Source organism: Nyctereutes procyonoides, unplaced genomic scaffold (assembly GCF_905146905.1).
Source record: "Nyctereutes procyonoides isolate TBG_1078 unplaced genomic scaffold, NYPRO_anot_genome, whole genome shotgun sequence".
Classification (NCBI taxonomy): Eukaryota; Metazoa; Chordata; class Mammalia; order Carnivora; family Canidae; genus Nyctereutes; species Nyctereutes procyonoides.
In genome coordinates this window covers 18,453,523-18,472,108 of record NW_026575046.1, presented here as the reverse complement: position 1 = coordinate 18,472,108, position 18,586 = coordinate 18,453,523, and the positions used below count along the sequence as shown (strand labels likewise).

At 38.8% G+C, this 18,586-nt stretch overlaps 1 protein-coding gene across 2 annotated transcripts in view; it reads left to right on the top strand.

The window, feature by feature from the left end:
* Positions 1–9,155: 9,155 nt before the first annotated feature.
* Positions 9,156–18,586, top strand: part of FYB1 (FYN binding protein 1) — a 148,312-nt gene continuing 138,881 nt past the window's right edge. For both annotated transcript variants that reach the window (XM_055324799.1, XM_055324798.1), the window contains exon 1: positions 9,156–9,247. In XM_055324799.1, the coding sequence (XP_055180774.1) occupies positions 9,245–9,247 (3 nt within the window). In that variant the 5' untranslated portion in view covers positions 9,156–9,244. The remainder of the gene's footprint in view (positions 9,248–18,586) is intronic.

Below are 18,586 nucleotides of genomic sequence, written 5' to 3'. Positions count from 1 at the left end.
ATTGGTATTGTTAATAAACATTTCCTCCATTTATAAATAAATGTGTTAGTTTTTCCTCACTTCACACAAATTCAGAATGCACACAATTACTGAAAGATCACAGTAAATTATTTATTTGCAAAAAATTTAAAAGCACAATTTTTAACAATAGTTTTCAAGTTCTTTTTCTAAGCAACAAAGGAAAAGGTTATTGGATATGGGATGCATTTTCATATGTTACATGTGATAGGGATGGAGCTCTAAAAATAGAAGTGCTGGCCTGGTCCCTTGGATATGAAAATAGCCTTGGGAGCCTAAAAGAATTCCTGTTCCCTGCCCCCAGAAACCTAGGCGAATCAAAAAGAATTTGGGTCTGTTAAATGCATGCAAACACTGAACACAGCTCAGATAACGCACTGTTAAGAGAGTTTCTGCTGTAGAGCATCTGGACTAAGGGGAGTTATCAGAGTAAATACTGAGAATGCCTTGCACTCTTTTGAATTATAAATGTCAAACAAGAAAAGAGCTGAGCCTCAACTGGACTCCCTAGGGTCAGCTTAATGATTTGTCGGAGTCCCTTTTACTGGAAGTGGAGGGGAACCGTGCAGGTGCACTGGTGACCTCAAGATCTTCCAACGAACTTCCCTTCAATCGTGACATAGCTGGTAGAGCCTTTCCAGCAGGGTGCACCATTGAGACACCAGAAACTGCCCAACAGGACTCCGCCGCTGGGAGAACGCCTCTAAACCTACACTGAGGAAGAATCAGGAGAAATTGGGAGAGATGAGGACCTTCTGGCTGCTGGGCCTTACATGGCTCAGCCTGGCCTGTGGTTGTGAGAAAGCAGACTCCTGAGAAGGAAAGGTGGAGCTCAGTGCAGGCAGATGGGGCTCAGGGTATCCCCACTCCACATGCCCTCTGAGGGGCACTCCACAAACTCAAGGGAAGAAACAACTGGGGAAAATAGTCCTCTGTCTCAGGCATACATTCTGATGATTCCCCTGAAACCTAGCCTTATTAAGAGGACCTGGAGAAGCTGGATGGGCATTCATATTCTCTTGAGCCTAATGGGATAAGAAGCTTTGGAGAATCGCTATGGTTTGACATTGTTCCCTTTTTACACTCAAAACTCAGGTAGCTTATTCCTTCTATTGTTCGCCTGGTAGATAGCAACGTATATGTGGCAACTAATGAATGTTTGAGGTGTGGGTCAGCATCCTTCCCCTGGCTTTAAACCACTATCTCCCCAGGGCCCTTTGACTGTGTACACAGGGGACACTGCCTGCAACAGCCCACAATAACACCCTTGAGGTCGTTTCCCAATAGTTATTTATAAAAATAATCCTAAATCGTGGATAATAGGCTAGGATTAACTTAGGTTTGTTTTGAAAGAAACAAAAGAAAAAGAAAAAATAAATCAAAAAAAAATGAAAGAAACAAAAGTATTCTCTCAATCACCCACAAGCACACATATATAATGAATTCACAGGACAAACATCTATCACTCTGCTCACCTCCAACTCCCCTCAACCTCTCCACTCCCACCTCGGATCCATTAGCCCGACCATGCTAAGAGCAGTGAAGTGGTTCAAGAGGAGGAAGTGATGTACTTTTTAACAAGAGACAAGTTACTAAACCCCCAAGCTCTAGGATGCCCTAGGGGTGATAATGTTCACTTCATAGGATTTTGTGTTGGTTTATTGAGATAATGCATTTAATGACTTTGGCCTTTGTAAACAAACAATAAACATGGTTATTATGCAAGGCTATTGATATAAATCCTACTGAATGTGACTAACATTAGTGACACTTAAAAAGTCAAAAGAGTAAATCTGAAAGCTGAGAATAATGTTTTATGGCAGAATGGGTTAGTACTTTCCTCTAAATAATTAGTGGTCTCAGTGATTTTTTTTTTTTGAGGAGTTTTTTTTTTATTGTGGCAATATACCATTTCAACAAAATTTTTTGTAGAGAGGGAACAGGAGACTGGCAGAGACAGAGAGAGGGAGAGAGTATCTCAAGCAGACTCTCCAGTGAGGACAGAGCCAAACACAGGGCTTGATCCCACAACCCTGAGATCATGACCTGAACCAAAATCAAGAGGCAGATACTTAACTTTCTGAGCAACCCCGCTCCCCTATTTTTTTAACCATTTTTAAGTGTACAGTTCAGTGGCATTAAGTATATTTATATTGTTTTGCAACAATCACTACTACCCATCTGCAGAACTTTATCATCATACCAAACTGAAACTCTGCACATAATAAGCAATAACTCTCCATTTCCTACATCCCCAGCCCTGATAACTACTATTCTAATTTCTGTCTCTGAATTTGACATTTGTCCTTTCACATCTATTTCACTTAGGGAATATCTTCTAGCATGTATCAGAATTTCCCTGTATACAATATAGAATGTTATTCAGCCTTAAAAAGCAATGAAATATATGTATTAATGTTACATTTATATATTTATGATACATGTATCACATTTTGTTTGTCCATTTCTCTGTTGCTGGACACTTGGTTTGCTTCTACTTTTGGGCTATCATTTATATATATATATATATATATATATATATATATATATATATATATATATAAATGAACATGAGTGTACAAATATCTCTTTGAATCTCTGCTTTCGCTTTTTTGGGGCATATACCCAGAAGTGGAGTTATGGGATAATAAGCTAAATCTATGTTTAATTTTTTAAAAGATTTTAAAGATTTTATTTATTTATTCATGAGAGACACAGAAAGAGAGAGAGAGGCAGAGACACAGGCAGGGGGAGAAGCAGGCTCCATGCAGGGAGCCCAATGTGGGACTCAATCCCTGGTCTCCCAGGATCATGCCCTGAGCCGAAGGCAAGCATTTAACCACTAAGCCATGCAGGTGTCCCTATGTTTAATTTTTTAAGGAACCACAATACTGTTTTCCTTAACAGTTGCACCATTTTATATTCCTATCAGCAATGTGCAAGGGCTCTAATTTCTCCACAGCCTGGTTAACACTTGTTAGTTTCTAGGTTTTTTAAATAATAGCCATCCTAATGGATACAAAAGTGGTATCTCTAGGTGGTTTTGATTTACATTTCCCTAATGATGAGTGATGTTGAGCATCCTTGCATGTCCTTTTTGGCCTTTTGTATGTCTTCTTTGGAGAAATATCTACTCAAGTCCTTTGACTATTTTTTAATCAGGTAGTTGAGTTATGGGAATTCCTTATATATTTTAGATATTAATTCCCTTTCATATATACAACTTACAAATATTTTCTCTGATTCTGTGGTTGCCTTTTTACCCTATTGATTGCATTCTTTGATGCACAAGAGTTTTTCATGTTGATGAAATCAAATTTACCTATTTTTTCTTCTGTTTCCTATGCTTGTGGTGTCATATCCAAGAAGTCGTTTGATCCAACTTTGTGATGAAGCTTCTCCCTTGTGTTTTATTCCAGGAATCTTACGGGTTTTTTTGAAGAGTTTTTTTTTATTTATTCATGAGAGACACACAGAGAGAAGCAGAGACATAGGCAGAGGAGTCATAGGCAGAGGAAGAAGCAGGCTCCCCATGGGGAGCCTGATGTGGGACTTGAGCCCAGGACCCCAGAATCATGACCTGAGCCGAAGGCACATGTTCAACAGCCACCCAGGTGCCCCAGGAGTCTTACAGTTATATTAGCTCTTATGTATAGGTTTTTGATCATTTTGAGCTAATTTTCTATATTGTATAAGGTAAGGCTCCAGCTTCATTCTTTTGCATCATGGATACCCAGTTTTCCCAGTATCATGTATTGATTAATGATACTTTTTATTCATGTGCTAGCCTACTGCAATCAGTCAGCCTAGAAGAGACTACAAAAAAACAAACAAACATACAAGAAGGTCAAGATGACATTGAATCATTTCACAAATTATGTTCTAATAAATGTATTTCATAGCTACATTATAGATTCTTATAAGTCCTCCTAATAGCATAACTAAGTAGTAGTATGAAGTTCCAAAAGGTACTATAGAATTTAAAATAGCAACATTTGTATTCTTCTGAACAAAAGAAATTTGTCACCAGGTTATACTCTGGTATGGCTAATTTTATTTTAGGTCATAGGTAATTTTATATTTAAGTAGGCTTCTTGCCTATTTTTTTTTTGGCAAAGATTTGCAATTAGGTATGTTTTAAAAAGAAAGGAAAGAATGTAAGTCTTCACCAATATTTATCCTATACTGAAATAGAAATATTCCTATCTTAAAATTAAAGAGACAACAAACTAGGAAATGAGTATATTCATACCTGCAATTAATTGACAGTGGGAAAGAATAAGAATTCAAGGAATGGTGGAGAGATCCATTTTTCCCTTTGTCATCTTCTCTGAGTCTGCAAGATCCTGAGACACGTCTATTTATTTTCCATTCTTTCTGGCCTAACCTTACTTTTGGGAAGGGAACTGGGAATGAATGCATGAATGAATGAATGAACGAATGAGGAAAGATAAAAGCAGAAATAGACAGATTTTTCATGTATGATTTTTTATTTGTTAAAATACACATTTTTATTAACAAATTGTTAAGCCCAATGACCAACCCATGAGAGTATGTATTTTGATGATGTCAGTTAAATGTCCTTGTCTTGGAGATCTAGTAAGACATCTAGGATTACAACTTAGATTCCGCCTTTGAGAAGACTGTGTAAAGCCTGAAGAAGTAAGAAGCCATGACAAGAGAACAGTGAGAGCCATGAGTAGAAAAGAGCAGGATTCAAGAGACTCTGCAGACCCTTACAAGCCCCCTTAAATCCAAGAGAGAGGAAGATAAAAATTATAACCAGAAGAGCAAAAGAAAGTAATAAATAAATTAATATACAACAGAATTCTAGAAGCTTTGTTCTTCGTCTCTTTGCTTTCCAAGCTAGTTGGTTTGATAAAAGACCCCTTAAATAAAGTTTAGATTATTTCTCCAGGGTCCTGTTTCAGCAGTTCTTTTTAGAGATCAGTAAATGTTTGCCTGGGGTTGGGTTTAAGTTGCAAAGAAAATTTTTCCCTGCTTTCCTTAAATTTAAATACAATTTACTCATCCTATTGAAATATGAGAACTCTCCTCCTGTTTGGAAGGTGAGCTCAGTTTTTACTAAAGTTGATTGGTAAGTTATTTCTTCGAGGGATGCCTGGGTGGCTCAGTCAGTTAAGTGTCTGACTCCTGATTTCAGCTAAGGTTATGATCTCAGGGTCCTGAGATTGAGCCCTGTGTTGAGCTCCGCACTGGACATGGAGTTTGCTTGGGATTCTCTCCCTTCCCTTCTCTCTCCCACTCTGTCCCTCTCTCAGCTCATGCACTCTCTCTCTAAAATAAATAAATAAAATCTTTAAAAAAAATAGCTATTTCTTCCAGAGCATTGATGTTCTGAATGGGTTAAAGCCTGCTTTCATCAAAAATATAAAGTACAAGAGTGAAAATCCACTCTGTTTTCAAAACAAAAAGTGAAAGAGAAATAAGCCAAACCAAGGAACAGCTCATTTCCTCTTGCACACCCTTTTTAAACATGCCTGTTCTTATCCAGCTTTCTTCCTGCTACTTTTCACTTGGCTATTCCATATCTATCCTAACAGGGAGACTAATTTCCTTGAATTTCTATGAATCTATTTTGTGAGTTTGAGTTGTTCTTTGCTGGCACCATTCAAATTCACGTTGATTGAAAAAGACAAGTTTACAAAATAATGAAGTTTTAGCTGACCATTTTTCCAGTGTGAAATCTCAAGAGGTCACTCAGCATTTCTGTGTTTTAATTTCATCCTCAAAGAGCAGTAATGTAGTGACCATCTCCTATTATCTGATAATATTTTTGCCAAGAGTTTTTCCACAGCTTCTCCTAAATAATGGGCTTCAAGGGAGGCTGTACACATGCAGAATTAGTGTGCAAAACCGTATAATGTTTTTTATCAGATTCTGAAAGGAACCCATGAGCGTAAAAAAAAAAAAAAAAGGAAAGAAAAAAGTTTAGAAAAATAAGTTGCTCTAGGATCTTAGCATGGCAGAAGGAAGTATGCAAATTAATTCACACTGGAAGAGTTTCAAATATAGTTAGCGAGCCAAACTTAATGCAGCCCATACAATGGGAGAACCATAAAAGGCAAACATACCAAAGAGCTTCATTTTGTGGTGCAGTCTGCAGTTCAGAAAAAGGGGGAGAAGAGCGAGTGCACAGAAGAGAAGGCTTCCTGGAAGAGGTGAGACTAAACATGCCTCTGTTCTCCTACCTCTGGGGTCTTGTCTGGGCATATTAGTGTTGGACACATAAAGTAGGTGATCGTGTGTTTCCTCTCTAAAATGTTAACCATTTGGTTTATAAAGCTGAAATTATGTAAGAGTTTATAAGTAATTCTAATCCCCTACGCTAATCATCTTCAAATAATGATCAGTAAGTAGTGTTACCTAAATTTTTATTAGTGCTATTTCCTCCATCTTCTTGTCAATTGACTTTAAAAAATGAAGCTGGTTTCTGAGATCCACCCCACAACTTGGGGCCTCACTGTCTCCCCCTAGCTTTCACCTTTGGTGAACACCAACGTAGCGGACTCATTTTACCATTGCCTAAACAAAAATCATTCTCTAGAATGCAAATCTAGGAAAAGAGAATGCATGCCCAAGTAGTTAAAGAATTCTAACGACTTTTGCATCCTCTGAGCTACTTCTCCCTTTCGCTAGCAGGAATAATTGCAGTGCCCATACCAGGAAAATAGAACTTTATCTTCTCAAGAAGATATATCTCTATTGTCTATCATCTTCATTGCATTTCCTGTTTCATCTTCCTTCTTAGGGGCTTAGGTACTTAGCTGACTTCACAGGAAATATACTCACATACATGATATTTGATATATAGTTTTAAGTAAAGTGATTATGCTCCAAAATTAAAACTCAATGGTGGAGGATGGATTAGGGTTGGGAGCTTGAGTCCTTACTGTTTTTTTCTTAATCAGACTACTTCTCTTAAGTATATGTTTTTGACACACTGCCGGATTTATGTCAGTAGCAACTAAAACTTACCTTAATTTTCATTTGGAAATAAGCACAAATTGAAGTGGAATTCAAACAAACAAATTGAAATTTGAACTTCTCTTAACCAGAGACTTATCCAGTCAGCTACATTGTTAATGGAAATTGCTAGATTTCTATTCATGGCGTAATTTTGGTCCAACTTGCTGATACAGAGAGAAAATCATAAAATGACCAAAAATAAGTAATTGTTACGTACTGCATAGTGAACATCTGTTGTTAAACTCAGCAGTCAATGGTGTCAGAGCGTCAGGATTATTTCTACCTCCAAGGCTTGCCTAGTGATCTGTCCACCAACTGGTAGCATGAGTCATCTGCTCCTCCTTCTAGAGACCAGGCTTACCTGCACCTTGGAATTTCTGTGAAAACTAAAAAATACTGATGACTGTGTCTCAAACCCAGAGATTTTGATTTGATAGTCTGGGTGAAGCCTGGGAACTGGGATTTTTAAAAGCATTCCAGGTGATGTTAATGTGCAACCAGGTTGAAAAAGGAAGGGGGAAGAAATGTGTGGGAAATATCAGAAAGGGAGACAGAACATAAAGACCCCTAACTGGGAAATGAGCTAGGGGTGGTGGAAGGGGAGAAGGGTGGGGGGTGGGGGTGAATGGGTGACAGGCACTGAGGGGGGCACTTGACGGATGAGAACTGGGTGTTATTCTGTATGCTGGTAAATTGAACACCAAAAAATAATTAATTTATTAAAAAAAATAAACTCATAATATATTAAAAAAAAGAAAGAAAGAAAACCATTTCTTTAGACACTAAACTATACCTGCACTATGAAAAAACGATTTCAGGAGATAGTAGATAAGAGGCATTTTGATTAAGCTAAAGAATGTCTCCACGTCAAGGCCTTCTGCTGACAAATGCTTTAGATCTAAAAGCATGCCTTTCCTATACCTGTCTTACTTTGGTCATCCTCTTCCTTTTATTTGTTGAGTATTCATTATGTGCCAGAGACTGCAATTTCAGATTCCTAACTACCCACCTAATTTCTGACCATTCCCTCTTTAAAATATCTGCAGGCTTCAAGATAGTATCAGATTCTTTTCTACCTCTGGAACTCACCCCTGATCCGTCTTCATGCTTTGTCCTGGCAATGATTCTATCCATATTTCTAATCACATCTTCATTTTGAAAAACATTTTCATTTTAATGAATAAATAATAGGGAACTTCTTTTTTAATATAGGACTTTTAAGATAGAATTTTTAAAATATAGGATTCGTAGTGTCATGGCAGTAATTATTATTAGCTCAGCATCAAGTGAAAAAGTTTGGTTCCCCTCTACTAGATGGAGTACTTATAAGAAGATCTAGAAATTCACAACCCAAACTAAGAAATCAGCTACCTTTACTCGTCAAGAGGCAACAAAGTTGATCTTCTGCCCTTGAAATTACTTTAGTTCAGGCTATGTATTCAAAATAAATGAGATAAATCCTTGTACCAGAATGTGTTCAGACAGGTATTACAGATAATTATGGGATCTGGGATCAAACACGATGCTTTAAGAATATATCTAGTTTACCAGCAGAGAGATTGAGGCATCCGATGCTAATAAAAATTGTTAATAACCTAACATATAAAGCCAGATTGACATATAATTTATATTTTTTTGATGAAACGAATGTCATCCTATGATAAGCTTATGGATGCCTCCACCATTTAAATATTGGTGAGACAGTTTAAATTCATTTGGGACTGTTGTCATGTTCCCTTTGTTCTTTTTAAGATTATAGTTATGTTTTTAACAAATACTAAATACTCAACATAGAAAAGTCAGCAAAATACAAAACAAGGATTATTTGTAATAAAACCTTGACCTAAGTCAACAGCTGTTAACATTTTAGATTGTGTCCTTCATTCATTCATAGATAGATTCACAAATATAGATTTTATATAAAATAATCATGTACACAAAATGTAACCTCCAGACACTTCTTTAAAAATCCCATGGCATCTTTCAGACTTCAAAGCTCCACCTGTTCTCGTTTTATTAAAGTATAATAACTTAATAAACCCAGTCAGTTATACAAATGCTCTGAGGGCTGAGATAACATGCAAATAAACCTTACATATCAATGTGTGAAGGCTGGACAGACCACACAGTTCAAAAAAGGAAGTGCACTCTGCAAAGCCAACTTGCACATTCACTGACCCCAGTACAGCATCTTCATGGTCACCGTGTGCCAGGCACATCCACTCTTTTCAATAAAATGGTAAGTAAAAGATTTTATGATTTTCCCTGGTCTCCTGGCAAACATCTCATGTTCTCTACGTAGAGCAGAGAGGGGTGGGGATGCTTCTCAGCCACGTCCTCCTATCCTTTGGAATTTTTGCTTGACCCACTGTTCTGTTTGCAAATAAAGCTGCTGAGTGTTATGCCAGTTGAAAGTCTGTGGCTTCAGGATTTCCCGTTTCGGATTCTAGCCTTCAGAATAGAGGAAGGGCTATGACTTACAGAAAGAAAAGCTGCATTCTTTGTCTTTGCCTTTTAAGACAGCAAGGTGCCAGAATCAGTAACGTAGTCAAGTTTCCTACTGTAAGTGTTTGGGATCCCAGAGGAGAACCCCAAGGATAAAGGGTGGGCAGTGCTGCTGCTACTGCGAGCCATTAGACAACACGGTGGATTTTATAAAGGAGCCCTTCTGTTTAAAAGTGCATTTCATTATTTTAGTTCAGAGAAGCAAACGAAACCCAAATCGTTCAGATCTTAGGGGCAGGTTGTGTTCCCAAAGTTCGTTAAGGTCATCATTTGGAGCACACTTAGAACTGTGACTGGGTTCCCGATTGTACCGTATCAGCTCACTTAACTCGTCATGTTGCGGAACTGCAGTGTGAGTATTCTGCTACACGGCTTCCTATTATTTCTCTGTAATGATCGCCTGTGTTCTCATACACGGAGTGTTCTCATGCTCCCAGAGTCTAGAGGAGAGCTCACTTTCTATCCCATGCACCCCCTCCTTCACCCCCCAGAGCCCAGAAGACTGGACACTTGGCCACCCCTTCTCTTTGTAAGGAAGGGGATTGCTTGCTTTGCCAGCCCCTAGTGAAAAGACAGGCATGGAGATGATGACTCCTGCAGGGACACAGTGGGGGGATGGAGTGCGCTGTGGGCTTTGGAGTAGAGAGCACCAGGGGTTCATGGGATGTGTTTGTAAGTCAGGAGACTCTTGAGCCAGAATTAGGAAGTACAGAGGCCAGAGAGAATGACCTTGCCATAGAGGAGAAAGGGAGGAGAAGACAGAGAATCAGAGGTGCAGGTCCTAGCAGGGAGGAATGCACAGCCACGGAGGAAATGGGGGCCCACGGATCCTACCTGCAGCTACTGTGGGGGAGAAAGGCAGTCACCCGTCAGGATGGGACTTACCTGGCCTGGAAGTGTTTCCAACTGGGTTTTCAGGTCCCAAATTCTTACAAGAAGGCTTGACCTTAATTACTGATAGCCTTTTCAAAAATAAGTGATGTTTATAGAGTTACTTGGGTTTTCTTGGGGGAAATGAGATGATAATACCAGAGAAAAAAAAAGTTAAACTGGATAGTGCATATTTGGTACAATACATAAGCAATGTTTTCTCGGATTACCATCTCCCTATTACAAAAGTAACACATAGTATTAGAGAATATTTCTTAGAAATATACATATGCAGAAATGAAACAACGTTTTCTGTAGTTTCAATACCTGGGGGTGATCATCGTGAAGTAGGTACAGATCTTTCTAGAATTTCATCATTTTAAAATACTTCATCATTTTAAGATATATTTTTAAATGTATTTAAATATATATTTATTTTAAAATATATTTTATGAATATGATTTTTCTATTAATGCTGTCATACTTTTTAACCCATTTCCTTACCTGCTTTTTTATTTAAAATATCTCAAATAATAAATGGGTTATGATATAATTTTTCATGATGAATCATTTTTTCCATGATTTAATCATTTCCATATGGTTAGACATTTAGACTGTGTCTTATTTTTCTTTCTTTATGGTAATATAGGCAATATATTCATTTATACACATTGCTGCTCAGGAAAGGTATGGAGTTGTCCCACATTCTTTATAACATGATTCCACATTTTAGAAGTAGAAGAACATGGCAATAGGATTCTCATTCTCAAACATCAGCCCCTGTGGAAATTGACTTGATCTGTAAACTTAGACAAATTAGCTCACCTCACAGTCCTAAAATTGAAAACAACAGAATGATACCTATCTACATGACAAGTGATTCTAGGTATATTTCAATTTGCTGAATTTTCTGGGGGAAAAAAAAGGAAGAATAGATATCTAATAATGTACCAATTTTTATATGTTTATGATGAGTGAGGAAAAAATCCTTTGTGACTAAGCTTAGAAGATTTTAAGAAATGGAGTAAAAGTTGGTTTGGGGGTTTTTGTCTGTTTTGCTCCTTTCATCCAACTTTCCGTTGACATGTGAGCCACTGACAAAAGAGATGTGCTATCACCTGCTCAATCATTCAACAAAGGCCTGTTGAACCTCTATGCCATGTTGGGGTCTGAACGAGAATGCAGGGGGAGCAATCCAGATGGGGTCCAAGCTCCTGAGAGCTTCCCCTTACCTAGTACGGTGGGTCTCAAACGTTAATATGCATCTCAGCCAGGGACTAGGGCCAGAGATTTTGCATTTCTAATGAGTTTTCAGGTGCTGCTGCTGATCCAGGCACTCAGAGAACCACTGTTTGGTAGAAGTGATAGATCAAAAGCTAATCAGAGTGAACAAGTAAAATACGATATAGCGACCTCAGGAAGGAGATAAATAAGGAGCTGAGATAGAGCATAGAAAGGAGCATCCTCTTTATGGCTCTGGTCTCTGATAAAGTGCTGTTTACACTGAAGCACTGGTTCTCAACACTGGCTGCATGTGACAATCACTTGAGTGGCTTCTAAGTCATACACGTTTCCAAGGCCTCAACTGAGACCAGTTAAATAAAAACCTTGAGGTGGGAGCTGGGGCCCAGCGAGGGTGGAGAACTGCTGCACCAAACAGCAAGAATGAGGCAGGCAAGGTAAACACAGCGTTAAGAACTGCTTCAAGCAGAGGAAATGGCAGGTGCAAAAGATGTGAGACGGGGAGAGCTCAGATCAGCAAGACCAGGATGGCTAGAAGATAACCAAGAGAAGACGAAATGGCCAGGGATGTTTTGTTTTGTTTTTTTTTTTAAGATTTATTTTTTTTTTATTTATGAGAGAGAGAGAGGCAGAGAGACACAGAAGTAAGGAGAAGCAGGCTCCATGCCAGAAGCCTGACGTGGGACTCGATCGCGGGACTCCAGGATCGTGCCCTGGGCCAAAGGCAGGCATTAAACCACTGAGCCACCCAGGGATCCCCCGCCAGGAATGGTTTTAAGAAATAGGCAGCAGCCAAGGGATTTGATCTTATTTTGAGCCACTGGAGGCTCCTAAGAAAAGGAAGGAGTGCTATTATTCGGTTTACATTTGAAAGTAGAGCTACTTCTGGGGTGCCTGGGTGGCTCAGTGCGTTAAGCATCAGACTCTTGGTTTTGGCTTAGGTCATGATTCCAGGGTCCTGGGAGAGAGCCACCCCCCTCCCCACCCCGTGGGGCTCCACACTCAGCAGAGTCTACTTGAGATTCTTTCCCTCTCCCTCTGCCCCTCCTCCAGCGCACATCTGTGAGCTGTCTCTCTCTCAAATAAAATAGATATAAGCTTTAAAATAAAAAAAAAAAAGACAGAAAAGAAGAAGGGCTACTTCTGAAGTGACATACATACTCTGCAGGCAACCTTGACCATGCCTGGAGCTAAATATTGACTTTCCCTCCCTCATCCTTTTAAAATTGTGGCCCAGGGCAGCCCAGGTGGCTCAGCGGTTTAGCGCCTCCTTCCACCTAGGGCGTGATCCTGGAGACCTGGGATCGAGTCCCACATCAAGCTCCCTGCATGGAGGCCTGCTTCTCCCTCTGCCTATGTCTCTGCCTCTGTGTGTGTGTGTGTGTGTGTTTCTCATGAATAAATGAATAAAATCTTTAAAAAATAAAATTGTGACCCAAATATGAACACATTCAAACAAGAGAATAGATAGTGCAGAGTTTCTGAAGGCAGTGGGTTTACAGACCTTCAAATAATTCAAGTGGCTACAGTGAAAGCCCAACTGAGAGCAGGTGTCCCAGGGAAATCAGAGAACATAAAAAGTGAGCTAGAAGTATCTCCTTAAGAGCTGGGCTTCCAACTCTTTTCTTTCAGGGAGGATGACTCTTGTTCTTATCATGTAAGCTAAAAGGGTCCTGAGTAATATGCTAATATCCCCAATGGAAATCCATTCACCTCTTCATGCTTCTCCCCATTCCCACTACCTGGCTTATATCCTCTTTTTCTGCAAAAGGGGTCATCTGCCTTCTGCAGAAGATCTAGCCTAGTGTATTAAAAAAAAAATCTTATGCTATGACAAGCAAGTTTTAAGCCAAAGATAAGAGGTTCAAATACTAGGGGATCTCTTCCATCCACACATCGAGGCATGTAGGAGGAAATGAGGGCCATTTCCTGGAGCACATTATTTACATACTTTAAATATGTGGCACTCTTGTCCTTAAAGTAAGTGGGTGTTGGACTCCAGCTCTTGATTTGGTAACTCCGATATCACTTCTCTAATTCTCCAAGTTGGATTCCATCTGCCTTTCTGCCCTCTCATGTCATTCTCTTTTTTAAATATTATGATATGGGGGCATCTGGGTGGCTAAGTCAGTTAAGCATCTGCCTTTGGCTCAGGTCATGATCTCAGGGTCCTGGGATTGAGCCCCATATTGGGCTTCCTGCCCAGTGGGGAGTCTGCTTCTACCTCTCTCCCCCCCTCCCTGACCCATGCACTCACTCTCTCTCTCATAAATAATTTTTTTAAAAGTTTAATAAAATAAAATATTATGGTTTGAAAAAAAAGTATAGTATGTTATAAAACAAATAATATAACAAATTCTCTCATACCACCCAAGCTTCTCATATATTACCACTTTGTCATAATATTGCTGTTTTGCCATATTTTCAGAAAAATAAAAAAGACAAAGCTGAAGTTCTCTTTTTGCCCTTCCCAGTTCCATGCCCCTGCCTCCAACAGCAGGGGGACACCTGCTCTGAAAGCAGCATCTCATCTACCCAGCCATGTTTTCTGTTTTTATTTCATCTGCCCATATCTATAAAATGACATATAATATTGTTTTGTCTGCTTTTGTTTGATTATGATTTCTCCAAATGCCTTTTTTTTCACCCAACATCGGTATGTCTTCAAGATATATCCATTTGGACACATACAGGTCTGGTTCAATTTATTGACTTGCTATGTAATTATATTGCAATTTGTTCACCTATTCTCCCAACATTTAATTTGTTTCATTATTTTCCATTTCAAACAGTTCCAGAATGAATATGTTTCGCCATAGAGGGTATGGGCACCTTCAGATTTACTGAATGTTAGCAAATGGTTCTCCAAAGTCATCATAACAATTTACTTCTCACCAGCCTGTGTGCCAGTTGCCATTTCTCTACATCATCCCTATATCGGTAATCATCTGAGATTACTAAGAGAGTTCTGAGCATTTGTAAAACCCCACTTCATTGTTGTTTTAGTTTTCCTGGTTACTACTAAGATAGAACATGTTTTCTTAAGCTTATTGACCATTCACATAACCTCTTCTGTAAATTCTTTTCACGTGATGCCTATTTTCTTATAAGTCATCTTTTCATGTTGATTTATAGAAAATCTTTATCCAATTCTAGGCATTTATCCTGGGTCGATTATGTGCATTGTGAATTTTGTGCTCCATGGCTTGTTTTTTACTATATTTTTGGTGTCTCTTTTTTATATAAAAGTTTTAAATCTTAAAGATAACATATTTAAAAATAGGCCTTTTATCATTTCTGTTTTGTGATGTCCTTTTAAGGAGGATATTCCCTACCCTCAAATATTAAAGCTATTTTCTAACCTTTTCTTTTTCACTCAACTTTTTAAAGATTTGATTTTCACAGTTGGATCTTTAATCATCAAGATTTTATTTATACTTGTGATGTGAGGTAGTCATTTAACATATTCCCAGGTAGATAACTAAACTTAGTACTATTTTTTTCATTCTTTCTTTTGTCCTATACTTTCTAATGCTTCCTTGGTTATATGTCCATTTTCCGTATTATCTGTGACTACACTTCTAGGCTCCTGATTCTGTCATACTGGTCAATACATTTCATAAAACTCCATGTTTGTTTCTTATGTCTTACTCATCTGCTCTAGATTCATATATCCTTTTACACAAATACGTAGGCTCTTGCCTGCTGCCTAACAATTTCCATTATTATTCAACAAGGACCTAAATACAGTGTAATTACCCACTGAACACAACCCTCCAACTCAATTTCTAGTTCTAAAAACTTCTCCTCGGAAGAGAAGAGTATCATTTTCACTCACGTTTAATTGGCCAAAGTAAGGGATGCCTGGGTGGCTCAGGGGTTGAGCATCTGCCTTTGGCTCAGGGTGTGATCCTGGAGTCCTAGGATGGAGTCCCACATCGGGCTCCCTGCGTGGAGCCTGCTCCTCCCTCTGCCTGTGTCTCTGCCTCTCTCTCAGTGTCTTGCATGAATAAATAAATAAAATATTTTTTTAAAAACTGGCCAAAGTAAGTCCCACATGGTCTTACTTCAGCTAAAAGGACAGACATGTAGGGATACATAATCATCGTGCATTCTGGGTAATGGCAGAGATGGGTGCCCATTCGGAAAAAGAGTAATACATCCTACAATGTATTTTGGTCCTTGTGTGACTAAGAATGTCTTCATTTTTACTTCATTCTTAAATGATTATTTATTTAGTCAAACTTGGGTAAAGCCCAAGAATTTCTATTAAGTTCCCAGGGAAAATTGATGCTGCTGGTTTAGGAAGCACTCTTTGAGAACCACTGTCTTAATAGGTTGGGGTAAGAGTAAAGTGGAGTGTGGTGGAGCCCCAAAGACACTGGACTGATTCCCCAAGTAGCTTATCAACCCTGATGATGACACATTTCCTCCACTTTGTTGATTTTCCCTATACCACTGATCAAGGATGAAGGGGGAAAGGGAAAATATAGGAAGCTAAAGGGAAGTGAGGGAAAAGAGATAAAACAGAGGAATCAACTTCTGGTCAATAAAATAAAGTTTTGTGGCTCTCTCACTGTCCCCATCATATGTCAATGATAGGTAGAATATAAAATGAGAAAGCTTAAAGGTATATCTGTATCAGAAACAGAACAGAAACACAAGGCTGTGAGTGAGACTAGGTGAGTTGGGCTGTTGGTTCAGGTTATGAAAGCGTTTGTCAGCTCAGCTCCTATAGGGTAACCTGAAAACCTGAATTAGGATCACTCTCTATAACCAAGGGCAAGGATAGATATGCTATTTTTCGTCCTAACTTCATGGAAAGAGACCAAATGATCTGCCTCTAAGAACTGCCTTGGGATAGACCAGCAGTTCTCAACTGGTAATGATTTTAATAGAGTAACAGATCCTGGTAGGGGTATTTTGTAATATATGGAAAGGATTCATATGTTGTTGCAACAAGGGAGGCAGGGGTACTACTAACATCCAGTGGGTAGAGTCAAAGTGCTGCTAAATATCCCACAAGACACGAAAGTGCTGAAATTGAGAAAGCCTGGGCTTGACACGGTCCCAGAGCTAGACCCCGGGGGCCAAGATGCCAGCTAATGAATATGCTAACTGTGCAGCATTACTGTGAGCCTGATCACACAGCTGGCTGTCGGTAGAGAGCTGATTCTGGGCTGGAGTCCTCAGAAGGTAGTAGAGAGAAGCACAACACTAGAGAAGGCAGTAGGATGGAAAAATGAACCAGTCAACCAAAAAAACCTTTTCAAAATGGGTGGACAACACAAAATTCTAAAATATGGGAAGAAAACTATTGATAAGAAATAAAGGCCTAACAGAATCAACGATTTAAAGATGAGTTTACCTTCAATTAAGGTAATAGAGCAATCTGAAAATGACTTTACAAAATTAGGAGTAATCAAGAAACAAATATATGAATAATACCCATAGGAGAATATAGGAACATTTGAAACAAAATAGACAGCTATTAAGTAAAAACACGTGAAAACAACCAATTTGAAATAAAAACTTAATCATTGAAACAAAAATTCAGTATATGGTAAGAAAACCTGGATTGGGCATGAATAGGGTCAACAACTATCCTGGTCTGTCTGGGACTACGAAGTTTCTCGGACATAGGACTTTAGTGCTAAAACTGGGAGAGTGCTGGGCAAACTGAGAAAATTGGTCACCCTGGACACAGATGAAGAAAAACTTATTGGATTGAAAGATGAAGTTGATAACCTGATTTTAGAATTTATCACAGAGAGACACAAGGTTAAAATATTTGGAAGAGTAATTAAAATCATGGAGGACAGCGTGGGACTTTTACCTAATAGGGACTGTAGACAAAATAACTAACTAGGAAGGATAAAATGGTAGAACAATAGTTTTGAGGAAATAATAGTAAAGAATTTTGCAAAATTCAAAAAAGCCATTAGGCTTAAAATCAGGCAGCTATAGCCTGTGGGCCAAATTCAGCCTGCCACCTGCTTCTATAAATAAAGTTTTATTGGAACACAGCCATAGCTATTTGTTTGTGCACTGTCTATGGATGCTTTCGTGCTACAGTGGTAGAGCTGAATGGTGGTAACAGAGACCATAGGGATGGCAAAGCCTGAAATATTTACTATTTGGCTCTTTACAAAAATGTTGTCAGCTCCTTCTTAAATGGATACTCTCAGTACCAAGCAGGATAAATAAAAATAGATTCACATCTCTAAGAAGTACAGTAAAGCTGCGGAACATGAAGATAAAGAAATATCTTAAAGGGAACCATAGAATTTCACCTACAGAGGATGACAGATTTGACAGCACACGTACTCCAACCAAAACTGAAGTCAGAAGCCAGGGGAGTAACGTCTTTCAAATGCTGAGGGAAAGTAATGATCAATTTGGAATATACACAGGCAAACTTAGGAGTGGGACTGAGACACTTGTGTGTTAGCAAGCCCTCCAGTGGATTCTGTTGCATACTAAAGTTTGAGGTCTCCTGCACCAAGCTTTAGCTAAAGAGGTTCTAACCAGTGGCTGGTTCTCAACCTGGTTGTGCATTGGAATCATATATTAAACTTTAAATGTTGCAGCTGTGTGAGGCACTCCGCTGAAAATTCTGATTTGGCTCAGGTGGGGTTTAGGTCTCTTTATCTTTTAAACTCCCCAAACGATTCAAGTATCCAGTCCAAGTTTGCATTAGTTATTCATGTCCTGCTCACCCATTTTGATGATCACTTATACCAACTCTTACCCTGGATTTCAGGAATTCTACATGGAAATGAGTCAACTTCTAGTGCACAAAATTTAAAATAAATCTCATCTGGAGGTGGACTTCCTGGTTTGAATATCAGTGTTGCCCATTATCAGCTATGTGACTTTGAATATTTTACTTGCTCCTGTATCTCAGTTTCCCCAGGTGTAAAAGGGGCTGAATAACTACACCTACCTACTAGGGTTATTG